We start from the raw sequence: 18,615 nt of genomic DNA, 5'->3' as shown, positions 1-18,615 counted from the left end.
ATACATGTTAGTCTTTGGCCCTAAACTCCCTTGTTATTGATAGGAAAGCACACACAGTACTTTTCAGGGTCTCCTCTCTTAATATTGCACGTGGTGTACAGCAGCAGGCCTTTTTTATATGTAATGTTTTCAGGATCCCTCTTGAAGTTTCTTGGATAAAGTGGTCTTTTTCTTACTTCCTTTTGACCCTTCATCAGTTTAATATAGGCTCCCTTTTGTATTAGTGTTCAAATGCAGTCACACCCCGAGAACAGTAACAAGAAGAGTCCAAATCTGAAAGGAAGAAATTATAGAAATTATAAAACATTTGGAATTACTGTCTGCAGCAATACATATACTAAAAAGCTTGTAAAATTTCACTTAACTGTTTTTTAATATTGCACTCAACCATGCAAACCTAACAAGCAGTCAGAGGTAAACTCACTAAAAACAGACTTCGGGTGTTGAATCTATAGATATTTGATAAACACAGACAGAACAGTCAATTCATCCATCAAGAACAGAAAGTCAGTATTACCAAATTGATGTTCCTCCAGACGGATGAAGAGAGCATTGCTCTCAACACACATAATGGCACACATGCTTATTGCACTTTTCTGATTTTAAAGTAGAATATGGCTCTTGGCATAGATCAGTATTGAAGTGATTTAGCAAAGACGTCAACAATTGGCGGTATGGAAGAAAAACAGGTGAAAAAAGTGTAGGTAAGACTTTGAGGAGCACCAGTTTTAGAACTGGCATTGGGATGAAAATGTACCTTTTAATAGGAGATGAAAAATAATTGATAGGTCACTCATCAAGAGTCATGTTTCTACTTAAGGCCTTTTTGTATATCTGTGGGTACACTTGAAAAGTGATCTCAAAACACGTTGCTAGAGTGAAGAAATTAATTGAGGACAGAGAGAGAAAAATGGATGGTACAAAGTTAGCAAAGGAGTTTACCTCAACGTCTATACAGACATTATTGCATTTATTGATATTTACTGAAACATAAATCAGAATTTGGAGTTTTATAATATATTAATATTTTAAACAGTTCTGCGTTATTTGGTAATTTCATAAAGTAGGAGAGAAGGGAACATGATCTGATTATTGTTCAAGACACTGTGTGCACCAGTTTAATGGGTGCACACCATACAGTCCACAGGCCACACTTCATCAAAGAAAGTCTTTTGACCCAGGAGGTTTTATAGTTTTATAATTTAGATATAAGTTACAAGTTTCCACACACAACTACTCTTTATAACACATTCAGTTGTGCTAGGCGTCAGAGTAGATACAGCCATTTATAATTTGTCTGCAAAACTTTGAAAAAACTACCTTCTCCCACCTCAAGGAGAAACTGTGCACCCCAAATTTATTCAGTGGCATGTCCATGATAGGAAGGCAATTCCGTCTTTTACCCTGATCCACAACAAAAGCCTAAATATATTTAAAAATAAGGCTTTTATCTGCAGTACACTCAAGGGAGGCATGAATAAACGTATTAAGCAAACCAAATATAAAATGATTTTGCTAGCCTCTAATTGACTGAACGGGGCTTGTCCACTCACCCACAATAGAAGATCAACAGTACCATTTCCCCTAACTCCTATTTGTTATAAGCATTATACTTGAAAAATTTATTATAAGTGTAATTCTTGCAAAAAGTATGTTTGGGTTCAGTAGTTTTTTATACCGGGGAGCAATTCTGGCTACTAATTTGTATTAATTATTGATAGATTATGTATGTATATATATATATATATATATATATATATATATATATATATATATATATATATATATATATATATATATATATATATATATATATATATATATATATATATTATATAGATTACATCTTGCCTGAAGAAGGGGCCTGAGTTGCCTCGAAAGCTTGCATATTGTAATCTTTTTAGTTAGCCAATAAAAGGTGTCATTTTGCTTGGCTTTTCTCTATTAATTATTGGAAATGAATATTAATTATTTTGTTATTATTTTCAGGTAACCACAATGTCATTTTGTTTTGCTAGTGGGAACCTCAATGTTATGAGTCCTGTTATCAGGACACAGTCCCCAGTTGCTGTGGGATGTGGTTTTCAATGTCACTGCATCCCGCGTAATCAGTGTGACACTGTAAATACTGCTGTGACAAGTCAGTTGGTATCCATGATTAAGGATAAACACAAAGAGATGGTGTATTTTATTTTTATTTTGGCTTCCCAGTCTTGACTGCAACTTATGCTTTTTGTTTTGGCTTTTTTGGTTTTTGACCCTTTTCTTGCACTCTGACTACGATTCATCTACTGGTCCATTATTCTTTTATTTTATATTCCTACCTTTCTTCGAACTCTAGACTTGGGAGTGCACTATCACAATATAGCCATTGATCTCTATGTTTTCTCAAATAATTTTTTAACTTTTGGACAATGTCTGAGTATTTTTAGCAATATTTATTACATTTTAAGGTACCATTTTGAATTAAGTGCTGATTTTCTCATAGAGAGCACCATGTTGTTTACAGTTGTTAAATGCAGGTAAGTGTCGCAATATTCGTGTACTGACTGTATAAAACATGATAAGGGTGTTAGCCACACCATCCAAGCTTTTGAGTAAACTTAAAATATTCTTCTGTTCGCTATCATTTTGATTGTTAGGGAATCATTTCTTCAGTCATATGTGTGAGCTCTTACTAGGGCATTATTGTTTTTTAATTTTGAATTATGATTTTGTTTAGATATATAGAAGATGTAAAAGATAGCCCGGCCACAGACAGACACGACTCCAGATGTCTACAACACACGGTTTATTTACAGACCACACAACACGACGACAGTGCACAAAACCCCACATTAACTCAGTCCTTATTCCTTCAGCCACCTCCACTCCTCACTCGCAAGCTCCATCCTCTTTCACTCGACTCTGGCTCCTCGTAGGGAGTGAGGCAGCCCCTTTTATCACACCCCAGATGTGCTCCAGGTGCTCGGTGATGGTCTTCCGGCAGCACTTCCTAGTGTGGCGGAAGTGCTGTCCTCCAGGGCTCTAGGACCGTCCAGGCGCCCCCTGGTGGTGACCATGAGTCCCAGGAGGGTTGAGTTCCCCAGCCCCTTCTCTGTGGCCCTGATGGAGTCCAAAGGGGCTGCCCTCCTACACCCAGGGAAAAACAGTACCCCTCCCGTGGTCCGACCCTCTTCCAGGCATCCCGGTGGGGCAAGATCCCTGGTTGTTTGCCATAAAGGATAATTTAGAGCTCGTAAAAAGTTTAAAATTCAAATTCAGAAGTTTAGCTCTTTTTCTTAGTGTCGTAAAGTGTCTTTTAGAAGGCAGAAGCTGCAAAAATGATAAGCCTCATGAGAGTGATCTTTGATAATTTGACTTGACACAGCAGACCAATCTCATACTTAAAGTTCTTGTGTAGAGTTATAGATACATAATTATAGATTATAGATATAGATTTTTTTAATCTTCCTTAACAACACTGTTATATCTAAAAATTTCACTGTAGGTTCAGATCATGTCAAATGATGTTAGTGACAGTAAGTGATCAGAGACTTAATGCTGACAGGCATAATTTCTCTTTCTTGTACTAAAGGTTTTAACTACAATTTGGCACCTCCACTCATGGTATACTTCTGAGCGTCCCTGACAGGTTGATCTTTCTAAAACTGGCCTTTCTAGAGCTTAGTAATTAAAAATTAGTTAACTTTCATAGTTATTTCCATTCCAAAATCTTATACTGTGTAAACTCAGTATGAGGTGTTGTAACTTGATGAATGAATAAAATAATAGCTTATACAAAATTCTGCAAGCAGGTTATTTAACACAAAGAAAGCATATTACATCTGTTAATTTTGCATGGCATTGGCAGCAGGTTTCATTCTGATCCGAGTGTTCAAATATCAAATTGTTCTCTTAGATTTCATTTGCTGCAGTGGGCTGGCACCCTGCCCGGGGTTTGTTTCCTGCCTTGCACACTATATTGGCTGGGATTGGCTCCAGCAGACCCCCGTGACCCTGTAGTTAGGATATAGCGGGTTGGAGAATGGATGGATGGATGGATGGATATTCATTTGCTCATTTGACTTGTTCCGTGTTTAAAGAACGAATCAAAGCAACAATGATGAAAACCTTCTGCCAGTTTTTGTGTCTTTTCAAGCACAGAATAATATCAACAAGTTTGAAAAAATGACTCATTTATTAATTAAGAGAAACAGTGAGTGACACCTCCAAATATTAAAAAAAGGCAATTAAACAAATGCAGTTACCACTTTGTTTTAACACGTTGACTGACATAGTGAAAACAGATAAATTTGTTCCTAATGCCAATGTAAAATCAGGGTATTATTTTAATGTGCTGATTAAATGCATTATGTTGTTGAGCAAAAATCACAATAAAAATTTATTTTCTCTGAAAAAATCTCTTTGAGTTACCTCGTAGTTGGCACACGGAACAGAAAATTCTTTTTGTTTGCCAGCTGCACAATAGCTCTGCTGGGTCTAACAAGTTACATCTTGCATAATTTGTTGTAATCAAATGTCAGAGTTTCCTTTTGAACTTTATAGTGGTGAGACGCTAATTGTTGATATATATTCAGATGTTTGTGGTTCTACATATGTAAATTATTTTTGAGAAAAATAAATGTTATCCAAAACATGGCTAATAAGAAGAAAAAAATCTAACTGAAAATGAAATATTCTGTTCTGTGATACCAAGGTGATTTTTAATTATTTCAGATGATCACTATCTTCATTTTGCATGTGTTACCCACAAATATACGAGGTGAGGCAGGAAGGACGGACATTTTTTACAAAATCACAAAATTGTTAATTTTTTCTTACAAAGAAATTTATTTAAAGATTTGAGTTCATATTGAAATAGCATTTGACAATTTGTAGGGATGGAAATGCAGGTCTAAATGCAAAATATGCCTTACCGAACGATTACTGAGGCCAAGTTCAGAAGAATGCTTCCGAGCAGATCGACTTGGACTGCGCAGCAGGGCTAGTCGTACACTTTCCACATTTTCAGGGGTACGTGCCGTTCATGTAGCCCCCGGCAGTCTTTTGTTCATTAGTGTATCTAGTGTTACGAGCGGGAACAGCTTTATTTCTGTGGATATTGAAATGGCAACGAAACTCACGCTGAACTGCGGTAATAGATTGGTTGTTCTTGACAAAGCTGTCGTACGCAAAAACGCGGTGTTCTATCGTCCACAGCTCCATGGCTTCAACTAAAAACAAAATAAAAAAATGCTAAGAACCTAGCGCTACCTACTGCACATCTGTCACTCCACTCTAGTGGTGAGTTCTAGCCATTTCAAAGATGTCCATCCTTTCTGCCTTACCCTGTACTTGTATTTGGTGTTACAGCCCCGAAGACAGTTGACGAGACAACTCATAGGTGGTGTCTGTTTATAGATTGTCTGCTGTAGTACTAGGGATTACATTTTGCCTGAAGAAGGGGGCTGAGTTACCTTGAAAGCTTGCATATTGTAATCTTTTTAGTTAGCCAATAAAAGGTGTCATTTTGCTTGACTTCTCACTAGATTGTCTACTACAAGCTAACTCATCTTTAGCAGTGACGTTATTAATGTGTTTTTCAGGATACTAAATTCCATGAGTTAAATAATAATCAAAGAAAACCAGGAGATGAATTAAAAAATGTAAAGATGAAATCATGGTCTAACTAGTGACAGAAGTTCAGGATACCAGGAAAGGTCAAAGAAATATTTATCCTAGCCCAATATTTAAAGCAGAAGCCGAGGTCAAAACAAAACAAAGCAGATTTCCTCACGATAACTGACGATAAGTAGAATTCTTAGCCCTGACTAGGCTATAAGTCATTGTTCGGTCTTTAAGAATGAATTCCAAGACTAGGTAGGACATTTTTCTTACAGAACCACCATCTTAAATAGGTGGGAGCCGTGACATTTCACCCCACACCCACTTGACCGGCAACAGGAGTCTTTCCCTAAAGCACAATGGCTGCAGCCTTTAAAACAGAGTCACAAAAATTTCAGCGCTTGCTACAAAACGGTGAACAAAATGGAGCCACAATTAGAGATATCTGTAACAAAGTAATACCAAAATGCCAAAAAACATAATAGTACTAGCATTTTCATAGTATCAGTAGTACTGAATGGAAGTCGCTACCACAATGAGGAATGACTGCAAGTAGACAAGACAAGTTACTCCGGAAGCCACTATGTGATAAGACTACATATGAAAATGGCTCCCAGTGCTACAGTGACACACGTCATGTCATTTATAACCCACTTAATCCAGACCTGGGTCGGGGGGTTGGGAGGGGGATGCCACCTGAAACCTATCCCAGACAGCACAGGGTACAAGGCAAGAACATACCCGATTCAAAGTGCCATTCCATCACAAGGTGAACACACACACTCACACAAACACACATTAGGGGCAATTTTAGCATAGTCAGTTCACCTAACTTTCAAGTTTTTGGACAGTGTGAGGATACCTGAGCACCTAGTCTAAACCCACTGAGACATGGGGAGAACATGGGAGGGCCTGGGACATGATCACTGGTCTCCTTACTGAAAAGCAGCAGACTTGCCCTTGAGCCACCGTGCCATCTGCATTAATACATCTCAAAAAGAAAAATGTAAGGAGTAATGTTTAGAAATGCTTTGTATCTGAGAGAAAGAATTACAGTGCATGATTTCTAGAATCATGTGTATTTGATCTTTTATTTTTAAGGTAAACACACACACATACACATTTGTTATTGCCACATTATGCCATTATGAAGTTTGCTCAGAAATACATTTGTGCATGCTTTGAGAATGCAATGCCCAGACAGATTAGATGTGAGTAGAAATTGTTTAAGTTGTATATGGCGGGGTTAATTGCCTTTTAATGCCATGTCCTCCACAGTTAAACCCCCAGACCCCAATCTCATCTAATCTCTGTTAACACCATTCTCAGAGTTTATTTCAAAATTTAAGAATCACTTCCAAGATGATGGGAACTCTCTAAGGGAATGGGGCTATTAGATTAAAGTGCCTTCGGTTGGCTCATCACACCCTGGAATGTCTCATAAAGCATCCATCCTGTAAATCATTTTTTAGGTTACAGCCTCTGTTCTGTTGGTAGTGGGGACCCTTTAACCCACTTTATCCCACTTTCTGGCCTGCTCATTTTCCATAGCCTCAGTCTGTCCAGTGTCCCAGAAGAATTCAGTTTCTATGTACACTCAGTGCAAGCAGTGCTTAATTCACACTGACTGTCCCTGTCTGTCCACATTAATGTTTATAACTGCACTGACTACCAATGGAGACTTCTCACTTTCTGTAAAGTCCTTGTCTGGAGTGTCCCTCTTGGTATTTGTTACCTTTACAACGTTAATATCGTGAACTCCTGAGTGACACAATACTCACAGTTTGTAAAATGAAGAGAACTTAGACCAAGAAATTTAAAAAAGAGAACATAACAAAAGAGTAGAGGTTATACAGGCAAGAGTTTGAATTACCAAAATGACTAAATCAAAAGTGTTTGTCAATCTAAATATACAAAACAATAGTTGAAGTTGAAATGAACATAGTAGAATGCCCTCTGACTAACTTGCTTTTATTTCTGACAAACACTAAGCTCTGTTTAGCAGTTTTTTTTTTGTTATTTATCCAATGCCTGAGTAACTACCACTGCATGATGCAATCTTAAATACGTTTCCAGCGATGAGTTACGTAAAATAGCATTACTTGATCATGTGACCAGACATTGTAGTAATTAACAGCATGACTGCTGCCACAATCCAAATTCACATATTGAATGTGATCACACCGAAAACCTTTTAGAAATGTCATCCTCAGAGCAATAAAAATAATAAATAATGCAGAATGAAAAAGTATTAGAAATAGGAAAAATTGATTGCAGGGGTGAAACAATATGTTTTTTTTCTGTCAGCATATGCAAGTAAAAATTTCACTGTACTCTATAGACAGAAGAAAAAAAATACCCTTTAAACTTATAATGTGGACTGGAAACATTACAACAACCAGGGCTTGGAAGCATTAAAATAATAAACCATCCTTTTACATTAAAGTCTTGTCCCAAAGTCCAGAATTTTCTGAAAATAAAAAAAAATATATTGCCCACACTGGTGCTTTACAATGGAGGCAATGGGGCATGAAGCACCACCTGAGAATAAAAGCCTAAAACTTTGTGTCCTCTTTGAGTTTTGATAAAGAAAAAACATGCCTTCTATGTTTTTGACATACATTTGTGACAACAAATATGCATTTTATGGCATATTCCAGGTACTATTTTACATTTTCTATTAGTTTATGTGGGTTCTCACATACATACAGAATAAACTGAAACAAAACAAACTACATGTCACAAAATGATTACTTTCCAGAGGAAACCACTAATAATAGTGAGTTAAAAACTAGCATGCATACGTTATTTTATACTATGTGTATGATCACAAGATGCAATATTCATCAGCTGTCTTGGATTGAAAAATGGACATATTTGTTAAGTTTTAAAGCTTTTGTTTTTTGACTCTAGTTGTGTCATAGGTGTGCGAAAGATATTTTTTAAAATTTATACAAAATGCTGGACTTTGGAGCACAGTTTCACATGACAAATGCATATGTGCCATGATTGTGATGAAATAAATTTGACTTGAAAAATACCAAACTGATCCTTTTAAGGGGTGGCGCAGTGGTAGTGCTGCTGCCTCGCATTTAGGAGACCCGGGTTCGCTTCCCAGGTCCTCCCTGTGTGGAGTTTGCATGTTCTCCCCATGTCTGCGTGGGTTTCCTCCCACAGTCCAAAGACATGCAGGTTAGGTGCATTGGCAATTCTAAATTGTGCTTTGTGTGTGTGTGTGTACCCTGTGGTGGGTTGGTGCCCTGCCCGGGGTTTGTTTCCTGCCTTACACCCTGTATTGGCTGAGATTGGCTCCAGCAGACCCCCGTGACCCTGTAGTTAGGATATAGCAGGTTGGATAATGGATGGATCCTTTTAAGTTTTATACAACAGAAGTGTATATCTTATTAGAACACTGGAACATTTTTTTTTTATTTTATTAATTTTATTGGAATCCATACAAAGCAATCAAGTTTTTACAAAAAGAAATTTGAGTTAAGAACAGATCGATCCCCACCCCTGAGAGAGAGAGCAAGCCAAACGGCGTAAAATTTAAGGCTTGTAAACATACCTAAATTAATAAATTCTCTGTGCTTCATGAACTTATTTTAAAATATTACTGATTAGATCCTGCCATGTTTTGAAAAAAGTCTGTACAGATCCTCTAACTGAGTATTTGATTTTTTCCAATTTCAAATAATATAACACATCAGTTTCCCACTGACTTAAAAGAGGAGAGTTTGGGTTCTTCCAGTTTATCAGAATAAGTCTGCGTGCCAACAGTGTAGTGAATGCAAATCACAATTTGTTTGTCTTTCTCCACTTTAAACCCATCTGGAAGAACCCCAAACACAGCTGTTAATGGGTTAGGAGGGATTGTGAGTCCAAGGCTGTCTGAGAAGTAATTAAAAATTTTGGTCCAGAATAATGTTAATTTGGTGCAGGACCAGAACATGTGACCCAGTGAGAACACTGGAATATTTTTAATGCTACACGCCATTCGGCCTAACAAAGTTCATTAATCTGTGCATTACAGCCATGTGGAAAACCATGTTCATTAAATTAAACTGAAATGCAAAAGATATACATTTTTTAATTCTTCATTATTGTAGGCTTGTTTACCTCAACAACTGAGAATGTTTCTGAAACCTACCCCCTTGAGGTCTCTCCTGACAAGTGGATATTTAAAACATGGATCATGATTGATGTGTGGAATGGATCATGGCTCTTCTATCTGTTCTCAACTCTGATAAGAAGGTAACATGCTTATCACATTTACTTCTCAGTTTCAATATGCAGCTTTGTAAGATGCTGTACAAATAACCCAGTAAATTAAATGTATTAGCTTCTATACACAGTACTGCAAAGGTGGAGATGCACAAGTGCTTAGTGTGTAGAAAAGAGTCTCAACATGTATTTGGAACTTGTTTCAAACTAAATTTTGTGTGTCTTTTAATCAAAACATTTATAATTTTTATAATAATTTAACAAATTAATTTAAATTAAATACAACAACAACAACAACATTTATTTATATAGCACATTTTCATACAAACAGTAGCTAAAAGTGCTTTACATAATAAAGAATAGAAAAATAAAAGACACAATAAGAAAACAAAATAAGTCAACATTAATTAACATAGAATAAGAGTAAGGTCCAATGGCCAGGGGACAGAAAAAACAAAAAAAAACTCCAGACGGCTGGAGAAAAAAATAAAATCTGTAGGGATTCCAGACCATGAGACCGCCCAGTCTCCTCTGGGCATTCTACCTAACATAAATGAAACAGTCCTCTTTGGATTTAGGGTTCTCACGGAAGGGCTTGATGGTGATGGTCATGTAGACTTCTGGCTTTTGATCCACCCATGATTGTTGGAGCACTCAGCTGACTGACACCCACGTTATTCAGGGTGACAGTATGCTTCAAAAAATGTAAGGTTATGTAAGGGTAAGTGTATCTAGGAATCACATCACCGTCAATACCCACTTATTTTGTCATGGGGTGTCACAGAAGCTCCCTACTTTATCTGTCATATTCCTAATTTAACCCCTCTCCGTTTTTGACTGTACTATTTCATTACCTTACTGGGACACAGTGAACAGAGTGTACACAAATCAAGGAGGGGAACAGGTACCAAGTTTTATCACTCATTATAAGTCTTAAGCATAAGTGCCCTTAATTTCTATAATGTGCCTAAAGCTGAACCAAACTGATTACATGAGGGCAAAGCATTTAATAATAATAATAATAATTCAGTACATTTATATAGCACTTTTCTCACTTCTCAAAGTGCTTTACATAGTGAGTGGGGAGCCACTTGAATGATGCAGTTGCTGCTGTTTTATGCGCCAATATGCTCACCTCGCATTAGCTGTTAGGTGGTGAAGGAGTGAGAGATAGTTAGCCAGTTAGAGACAGGGGATCATTAGGGGGCCAGAATAACTAGGCTGAGGTGGGCACTTTATCCAGTACATTGCGATATATCTTTTATAACCACAGATGTTCAGGACCTTGGTTTTATGTCACATCTTGAGGACAGCGTCATTTTTACAGCACAGTGTCCCCATCACTGCATTAGGGCATTAGGATCCACATTCAGACTATAGGTTAAATGCCCCAGGTGGCACGGTGGTGCAGTAGGTAGCGCTGCTGCCACACAGTTAGGAGACCCAGGTTTGCTTCCCGGGTCCTCCCTGCGTGGAGTTTGCATGTTCTCCCCGTGTCTGCGTGGGTTTCCTCCCACAGTCCAAAGACATGCAGGTTAGGTGCACAGATGATTCTAAATTGTCCCTAGTGTGTGCTTGGTGTGTGTGTGTGTGCTTGGTGTGTTTGTGTGTGTGTGTGTGCGCGCCCAGGGTTTGTTTCCTGCCTTGCTCCCTGTGTTGGCTGGGATTGGCTCCAGCAGACCCCCATGACCCAGTAGTTAGGATATAGCGGGTTGGATAATGGATGGATGGATGAATGGTTAAATGCCCCCTGCTAGCCTCACCAACACCATTTCCAGCAGCAACCCAATCTTTTCCTGGTTGGTCTCCTATCCAAGTACTGGCTGAACCCGAACATGATCAGCTTCAGATGGATGATCTCTTCTGAAGTGTAAGTGGTATGGCTGCTGGCCCACATTTTCCCAAAATACAACCTGAATGTGTCTGGTGCTCAGGTGGAGGGTCTTCTTGCACTATGCAGTGAGATGAACAGTCATTGTGGCAGGACCTCTGGTTACAGATAATGGGGATAGAATACAGAACATTGATTTGCCCTGGAATGTATGTGCATCTTTTTCACACTTGGCACCCTTCCTGTGGTGGCCTTTGGCACTTTAATCAGTCCCATGCAGGTCCTACCTTTCTTCTCAAATCTTCTGTTAGTCAATGTTTTATCCATGACAACAAATTCACAGGATATACCTCATGCTTTTACACCCTCAGTCCACCCTGAACTGAAATATCTATTTTTATTGGTTCTTACCAGTCATTAGGCTAGCCAAGCAGCTCAGCACATCTATTAATAAAGTAATTGCTAGACAAAGTACAATTAAAACTGTCCTGTGTTTTTCTAGTACATGCCTTTATCAATATTTTATTATGTATCCAATCATTACATGCATAAGATATACAAAACACAGCACATAAATATTAATAGTCCAACATAGTCCATCCATGCATCACCATTTTTTCTTCACATTTAGGGCGTTAGTCTGAGACCTTGAGTACATTTGTTTTAAATATGTTATTGAAATTTTAAAGTTTATTGCAAAGCATGAATCCTTTGTTTCTGGTAATTTATTTATACAATGTCATAAGTGAAAATAGATTGGTCTATTTTTTAGGAACTCTTCAGTAGTTTTGGATATTAATAATGACGAGCATTCAGTAATAGTATTCATGGAAATTAAAAAGAATGTTTTCCAATGGTAGATGCCTGGTTACATTTCAAATTTTTTCATTAAAGTGTGTCACAATTAAAATCTAGTGGTTTTTTTGTAATTATGTACATTCTGTATAATTATGTTAATTCCTTTATAAAGCATGATGACAAGTTCAGACAGGTAGTTGGTTACTTTGTCTAACTCAGACAGTTACTGTGGAGGGAAATTACAGGAATTTCATTTAGTGGACATGTACAAAATGATTAAAAAGGTTTTCCATTATGTTAAAGTTTTATTAGCTGCAGGTTCTATGCCATGTGATGATATGGCCACTTCTATTCCCTCCAGAGCTAAAGATGTCCAAATCAAAATATGTCCAGCTTAATCACTGCCTGCATGAGGTAATACGAACATATGGATGGTGGATGTTTTTAGACTTGTTGGAAAGGATTAGTACGTAATGTGGCAATATAAATTGTAAAGTGCCCTTTTATTTATATGGTTCTGTGATTTCGTTCAACTTGTGTCTAATGTTTCTCCTTACATTATATGTTTTATTTTGCCTGTAGTAAAGAGGATTACACACTGTAACTGATATTATATTTTTATATGTGTGCTATATATATAAAAATCATTGACCATGGAACTTGTTGGGGGATGTGGTACATGTGACATGTAAGTCAAGCGTGCAGATAAGTTCTTTGTATTCTGGAGATGTGATAAGAAATATGAATTTTGCTGATTATACCATACTAACCAACCCGCGGTGTGGCATACGCCACATAATCAGGCCGCTTTTTAAATGATTTTTAAGCACAGAGGAAAAAATAAACATTTGAAAAATCCGTAATTTAATAAACCACCAAGAAAAGTAACATTGCAACAATGCACGCTACGAACCAACATACAATTGTCCGTGACTGAAAACCGGAGGAGGGCCGTCACGCTTTCTCCTTCCAAAGCGGCGGACGGGTTGAGCGGCGCGCTCAGTACGCACTGCTCGCTTATGTGCCCGCCCCCAACTCCCAACCTGAGTCGCTTTCGTCTGTGTACAGTCCACACGCACCTGTGAGTCACGTTGACTGTTAATTTTCCAAACACTGCCTCAGTTGGTTTCCACGTTGATTTTTCATTGTTCTTTGCGGTTCCGGCTGCTTTTTTTTTTATATATAATCCACCAAGTCACCGGACCATGGGGGGCTTTACAAAGGGCAGGGACGTAATCAGTGCGAGCGTATGACCCTCGACGTACTGGGAATTTCTTGTTCGTGGGGAACAATTGGAAGCCACGGTCTCCATCACGAATGGGGTTCAACGGCTTACCCACGCCCCCCTGCGCCGGTAGACACACGCTGATCCATTCAGTGTAGCGCGTGCAGTACCGGACATACAAGTGCATCACAGACCTGTTAATGCTCACTCTCACGTGGCTGAAAGCCACTTGTCCCTCTAAGAATTTGGACGCCGACCGCTGTTGGGTCGTGTAACTATTTACCAGGCGGGAGTCTCGCTCGCTGAAATAACCAGCCAAATCGCTCCACCAACTAAGAACTGCCATGCACCACCACCCACAGAATCGAGAAAGAGTTATCAATCTGTCAATCCTGTCCGTGTCCGGGCGAGGTTTCCTGTGTTGAGTCAAATGAAGCGAAAGGCTCCACACCTGGTGGTGCCCTTCCGTCAATTCCTTTAAGTTTCAGCTTTGTAACCATACTCCACCCTGAACCCAAAGACTTTGATTACCCGGTTGGCTGCCCGGCGGGTCATGGGAATGACGCTGCCGGATCGCCTGTTGCGGGGCCTGCATTGGTGAAGCAGGTGAGACGGTAATGAAACAGAGGCACAGGGCTTATTGGTTTTTAAAGACTGCTTCCTTCATTGGGTTTTAACCAATGCACGGAACAAATCAACACACAATCGTCCGTGCAGCACTCAGGGTGGAACGGGAGGAGAGGAGAAGGACATCCACTCCGCTCCCTCCGTCATGCTAGTGTGCTGATTTCTCGATCAGTATGCACTGCCTGCCCATGTGCCCACCTCCAACTCGTCACTCGAGTCGTTGTCGTCTTTGTACAGTCCAGAAGCACCTGTGACTCACATAGACTTTTCATTGCTCTGTGCAGTTTTGGCTGCCTTTCTATATATAATCCACCAAGACACCCGACCACGGTGGGAGGGGGGTGTGTACAAAGTGCAGGAGTATCTAAGAAGACGCGTGTTTGTCGCGGATGCGAATTGCTGTATGTAGCGTGTTAAACAGTTTGCTATAGTGCACGCGGTCGTGCATCGTAACCGAAAACTCGTTTTTTAAAGACTGCTCACTTCATTGTGTTTTAACCTCAGTTGTAAAGGAACGTTTTAAGGATCCCATGGGATACCCCTCGCAAACAGTTTTACACGCCGCATATGGCGATTCACCTCCGCGAGAAACATGCCTCTATTAACAGTCAACATGGGTCGGAGCTGCTTGTGACCTCTACGACAGACGAATATAAATGACGCCGGTTTTTCTGTGTTGTCGCGTCTGAGTTGGTGGGCGTGGCTCTGTGAATTGTCGTTGTATCCAATGGTCTTGGAGTTGGTGGGCGTGGCTCCTTCCTGCGTGCGCCATAGGTGTCTCACTTGTCAGCGGCTTAGTGAATCCACGCCCCTTCCGGCGTACTTTCCATGGTTGTCTTGCCTTAGTGAATTGTATATATAGATAACATTTTTGGCAAATGAAAACCTTGGCCACCTGTCAAGTTTGTGACTCCAACTAAGACTCAAGTTTTATGTGACATGGTGTGTGCACGCATAATAAAAATGGCAATGAAGTAAAAAAAACAAAAAATTATACAAGATATCTAAGCCATGAGAAAACATAACAAAATGTCATATTACAATTACATTTTTACAGTACATGATGAGATGCTCTTTAGAATATGGTGCCTTGGTGTAAGTATAAATCACGGGTGTCAAACTACATGCCTGGAGGTCCGCAGTGGCTACAGCTTTTCATTCTAACCCTTTTCCTAATCAGTGACCTGTTTTCACTGCCAATTCACATTTTAATAGCCCTGTTAGAAGGATTCAGTCCTCTGAATTGATTTGTTTCCTCATTAAAATGCAGCCAAACAGAAATTAGACATGAAACGAACCAACAGATGACCAGCTAAACTGGGGCTTCAAACTCCAACCAGTTTTTTAATGAGAAGCCAATTCTTGCTGTTAATTGAACTTGTTATTTAATTCCACGACTTGTTGTTGCTCTCGTTCTGCCACAGCTGACATTTCCAAAACTGTTGATTTTCTGTTTTTTGTAAGAACATCGTCAAAGTGTTTTGGTGAGTTGAGAGATCAACCTTACTGAGACTTTCACCTTTCTTTATTTTCAGATATTGTGTGATGTGGCAGCTTGTTTTGTGTCTCATTATTGTTTGGCTGCTAATTAAGGAAAAAGAAACAACTAAAGGGCCTGAGTGAAGTTAATTAAAAGAAGTAATCAGCAGCAAAAACTGGTCACTAATTAAGAAGATGGTTAGAATGTAAACCTGCAGCCACTGTGGCCCTCCAGGACTGGAGTTTGACACACCTGGTATAAATGATTAGTAACGTTTATTGTTTTTTTGCATGTAGACATTTATTTAAGTTAATAATATGGGCCAATTCTGCATTTAGGCTTTAATACTAATGAACAGTTCCTGAACTGAACTCTTTGTACCCCTACATCTTAGCCTGATAATCTTAACTGTAATTATTCCAAATGTAAAATAAGTTTTTATATTTTTTATGTAGTTAGTTTTATAGTTTTTATAGTAGGCAGTATCTGTTTTGATTTTAGGAACAAGGAAACAAATGATCAAAAATAGAATGAGTGATTAAATATCACAAGGAGTTTGGAGTCTGATGACCTTATCATATGGCCAGAGCTACCTGACACGTTGCTACCCAAGCTACTAAAGAAATGGTTCTGCTTATGAAGAAAGTTGTCCAGGTTTACATTATCTATAATCCATTATACGGTGACAAGTTAGTTTATAATATACCAGGTCCATCACGAAATTCATGAGACTGATTTTCAAAATAATTCAGTTGCAAAAATAACAGTTCTTCCACACCTGAAAGCATCTTTATGAATTTTCCTTCTGTTAGGTCCATCAATACATTGGTTATGGCTTTTAAGATGTTTTCAATCAGTTTAATTCATTTCATGACAGACCTCATTTTTGAAGGATAAGTTCAGTATTTTTCAGGTTTCAGTACCATGGTCCAAAGGTGAAAATAAAATATTAAAACTTACCAAATATGTCAGATTTTTAATTTAAAAATGTAATCACTGTCTTGAGATTGCACCCATATTGCATAACAACATATCCTTGCCAATTTAGAAAGGTAAAAAGGCAAAAAGCTAAACTTATTGTGAGACACGGCATTTGTAAAAAGAGACCAATGGTGCCCTTTACTTTGCTGCTCATCTTCCTTAAAGACATCTTTTCAGCCCCAGGGTTGTGGTTTTCTCCCATGTATACATTTCACTTTCAAAGTTATCTCCAAGCAGTGTTATGGATGTTATTCAATGTTCATACCCAGATTTAAATGACTGTATCTGTTCTGTAGACAACTAGACAATAATCACTGAGAAAGTTATATGATCGCTCACAGTCTTTCACTATATGGAAGCTTACTTCTTTATATCTCAAAATATTGCCTGCTGCTGCCCAATATCATCATTCATGCTTGACTTTTGGTGGTATATTAAAACATAGATTAAGTATTCACATAGCATGCAGTCGAGTGACAAGAATGGAACAGATGTTATAAACATATATTTCAACTTAATCATGTTGAAGTTTAGTACAGATATTTTATCATGGGCAGAATGGTAGCACGCAGCTGTCATTCCTTCCTCACAGTGGTAGTGTCTGATGGATTTTACATGTTCTCCCCAGGTATTTATGGATTGATTGGTATCAGTGAGTGGCAGTAAATTTACTCACTCAAAAACTTTCTCCTCAGTTATTACCATATCTTCAGCAACTCAACATACCCTATAAAATTTGATAATTGATTTGTGAAACTTCCATCTGTTTCAACATAGTTTGGCTCTGATAGATTCTCTGCCTTTTTCACTTTCTTAGTATTTTTTATCATGCATGCACACAACACACATGTGGAAAGTGCATAATGGCAAATGGTGAATAGCTCTGTGAACTTAGTGGTGACATGCAAGCGGCTTGGTTCTTTCAAAAATATAAGGTTTTTATAAAAAAATGCAATGAGGTGTAATCAGTTCAGATTTATTGCTATGTGAGCAATGAAACGTGCGCTTTTCCCCATCATCCTACCACTAGGCATGAATCTCCCTCCTCAGGCTTTGTAAATAACAACACAATGTAATTGGCAAAAAGTAGGCAGTGTTTAGAACAAAATAATTTTATGATTTGAGTGCACATCTGTCATTTGTTAGAAGCCATGGTAGAACATAACCATTAATAAAAACAAAATTACAGAGACAAAGCTTTAGTTATTTTGTGAATGGAGAGATTTAAAACTCCACCCATGATACCTACTGCAAGCAGACATACAAACAGGGTACACATCTTTACCTCAAAATAAAATGTATTATTCCAAGTTTACTTTTGTTGTCACGGGCATGCCTCAGAAATGTGGAAGGCACATTTTTAAAAAAGTTTTGCTGATTCAAAGTGGATGTATTTGATAGTTTTAAATTTTTTGTTTTCACGTTAGGACATTTTTACCCTTTACCTTCATTATATAATACAAGAACAGCAGGCTAGGTATTTTTTAAAATTTGTAAAAAAAAATGCTTAATTTTAGAATGCAATTTCATATTGGCAAATTAACATATACCATGATGAAGAAATAGCTGACTTGAAAAATGCCAAACTTATCATTTAACCTAAGAAGGCATGTTGTACTATTTATTGCTGGTCACAAGCTGTGACTGATTATGGAGGTCTGTTACAGATTTGTCATTTCTCTGGTAAAAATGATCTGTGTTATATGGTGCCATGGCTTGGTGGGTGTACCCGTTCAGCACTGTGCATCCTATGCAGACATTGGCAAGTGAAAATGTAAGATTTTTGTTATCATTAGCATTGTTCAATGAATGTATTAAAATGATGAGAGATGGTAGGGCTGC

At 38.3% G+C, this 18,615-nt stretch overlaps 1 protein-coding gene across 1 annotated transcript in view; it reads left to right on the top strand.

Annotated features, from left to right (window-relative positions):
- The window catches only part of LOC120530392, a 47,536-nt gene that overhangs the window by 865 nt on the left and 28,056 nt on the right, over window positions 1-18,615 (top strand). Inside the window, exon 2 of the mRNA XM_039754869.1 lies at window positions 9,717-9,861. Within this exon, the coding sequence (XP_039610803.1) occupies window positions 9,717-9,861 (145 nt within the window). The remainder of the gene's footprint in view (window positions 1-9,716; window positions 9,862-18,615) is intronic.

The sequence above is a fragment of the Polypterus senegalus genome, chromosome 5 (genome assembly GCF_016835505.1).
Source record: "Polypterus senegalus isolate Bchr_013 chromosome 5, ASM1683550v1, whole genome shotgun sequence".
Classification (NCBI taxonomy): domain Eukaryota; kingdom Metazoa; phylum Chordata; class Cladistia; order Polypteriformes; family Polypteridae; genus Polypterus; species Polypterus senegalus.
This window is presented reverse-complemented; position numbering and strand designations above follow the sequence as displayed.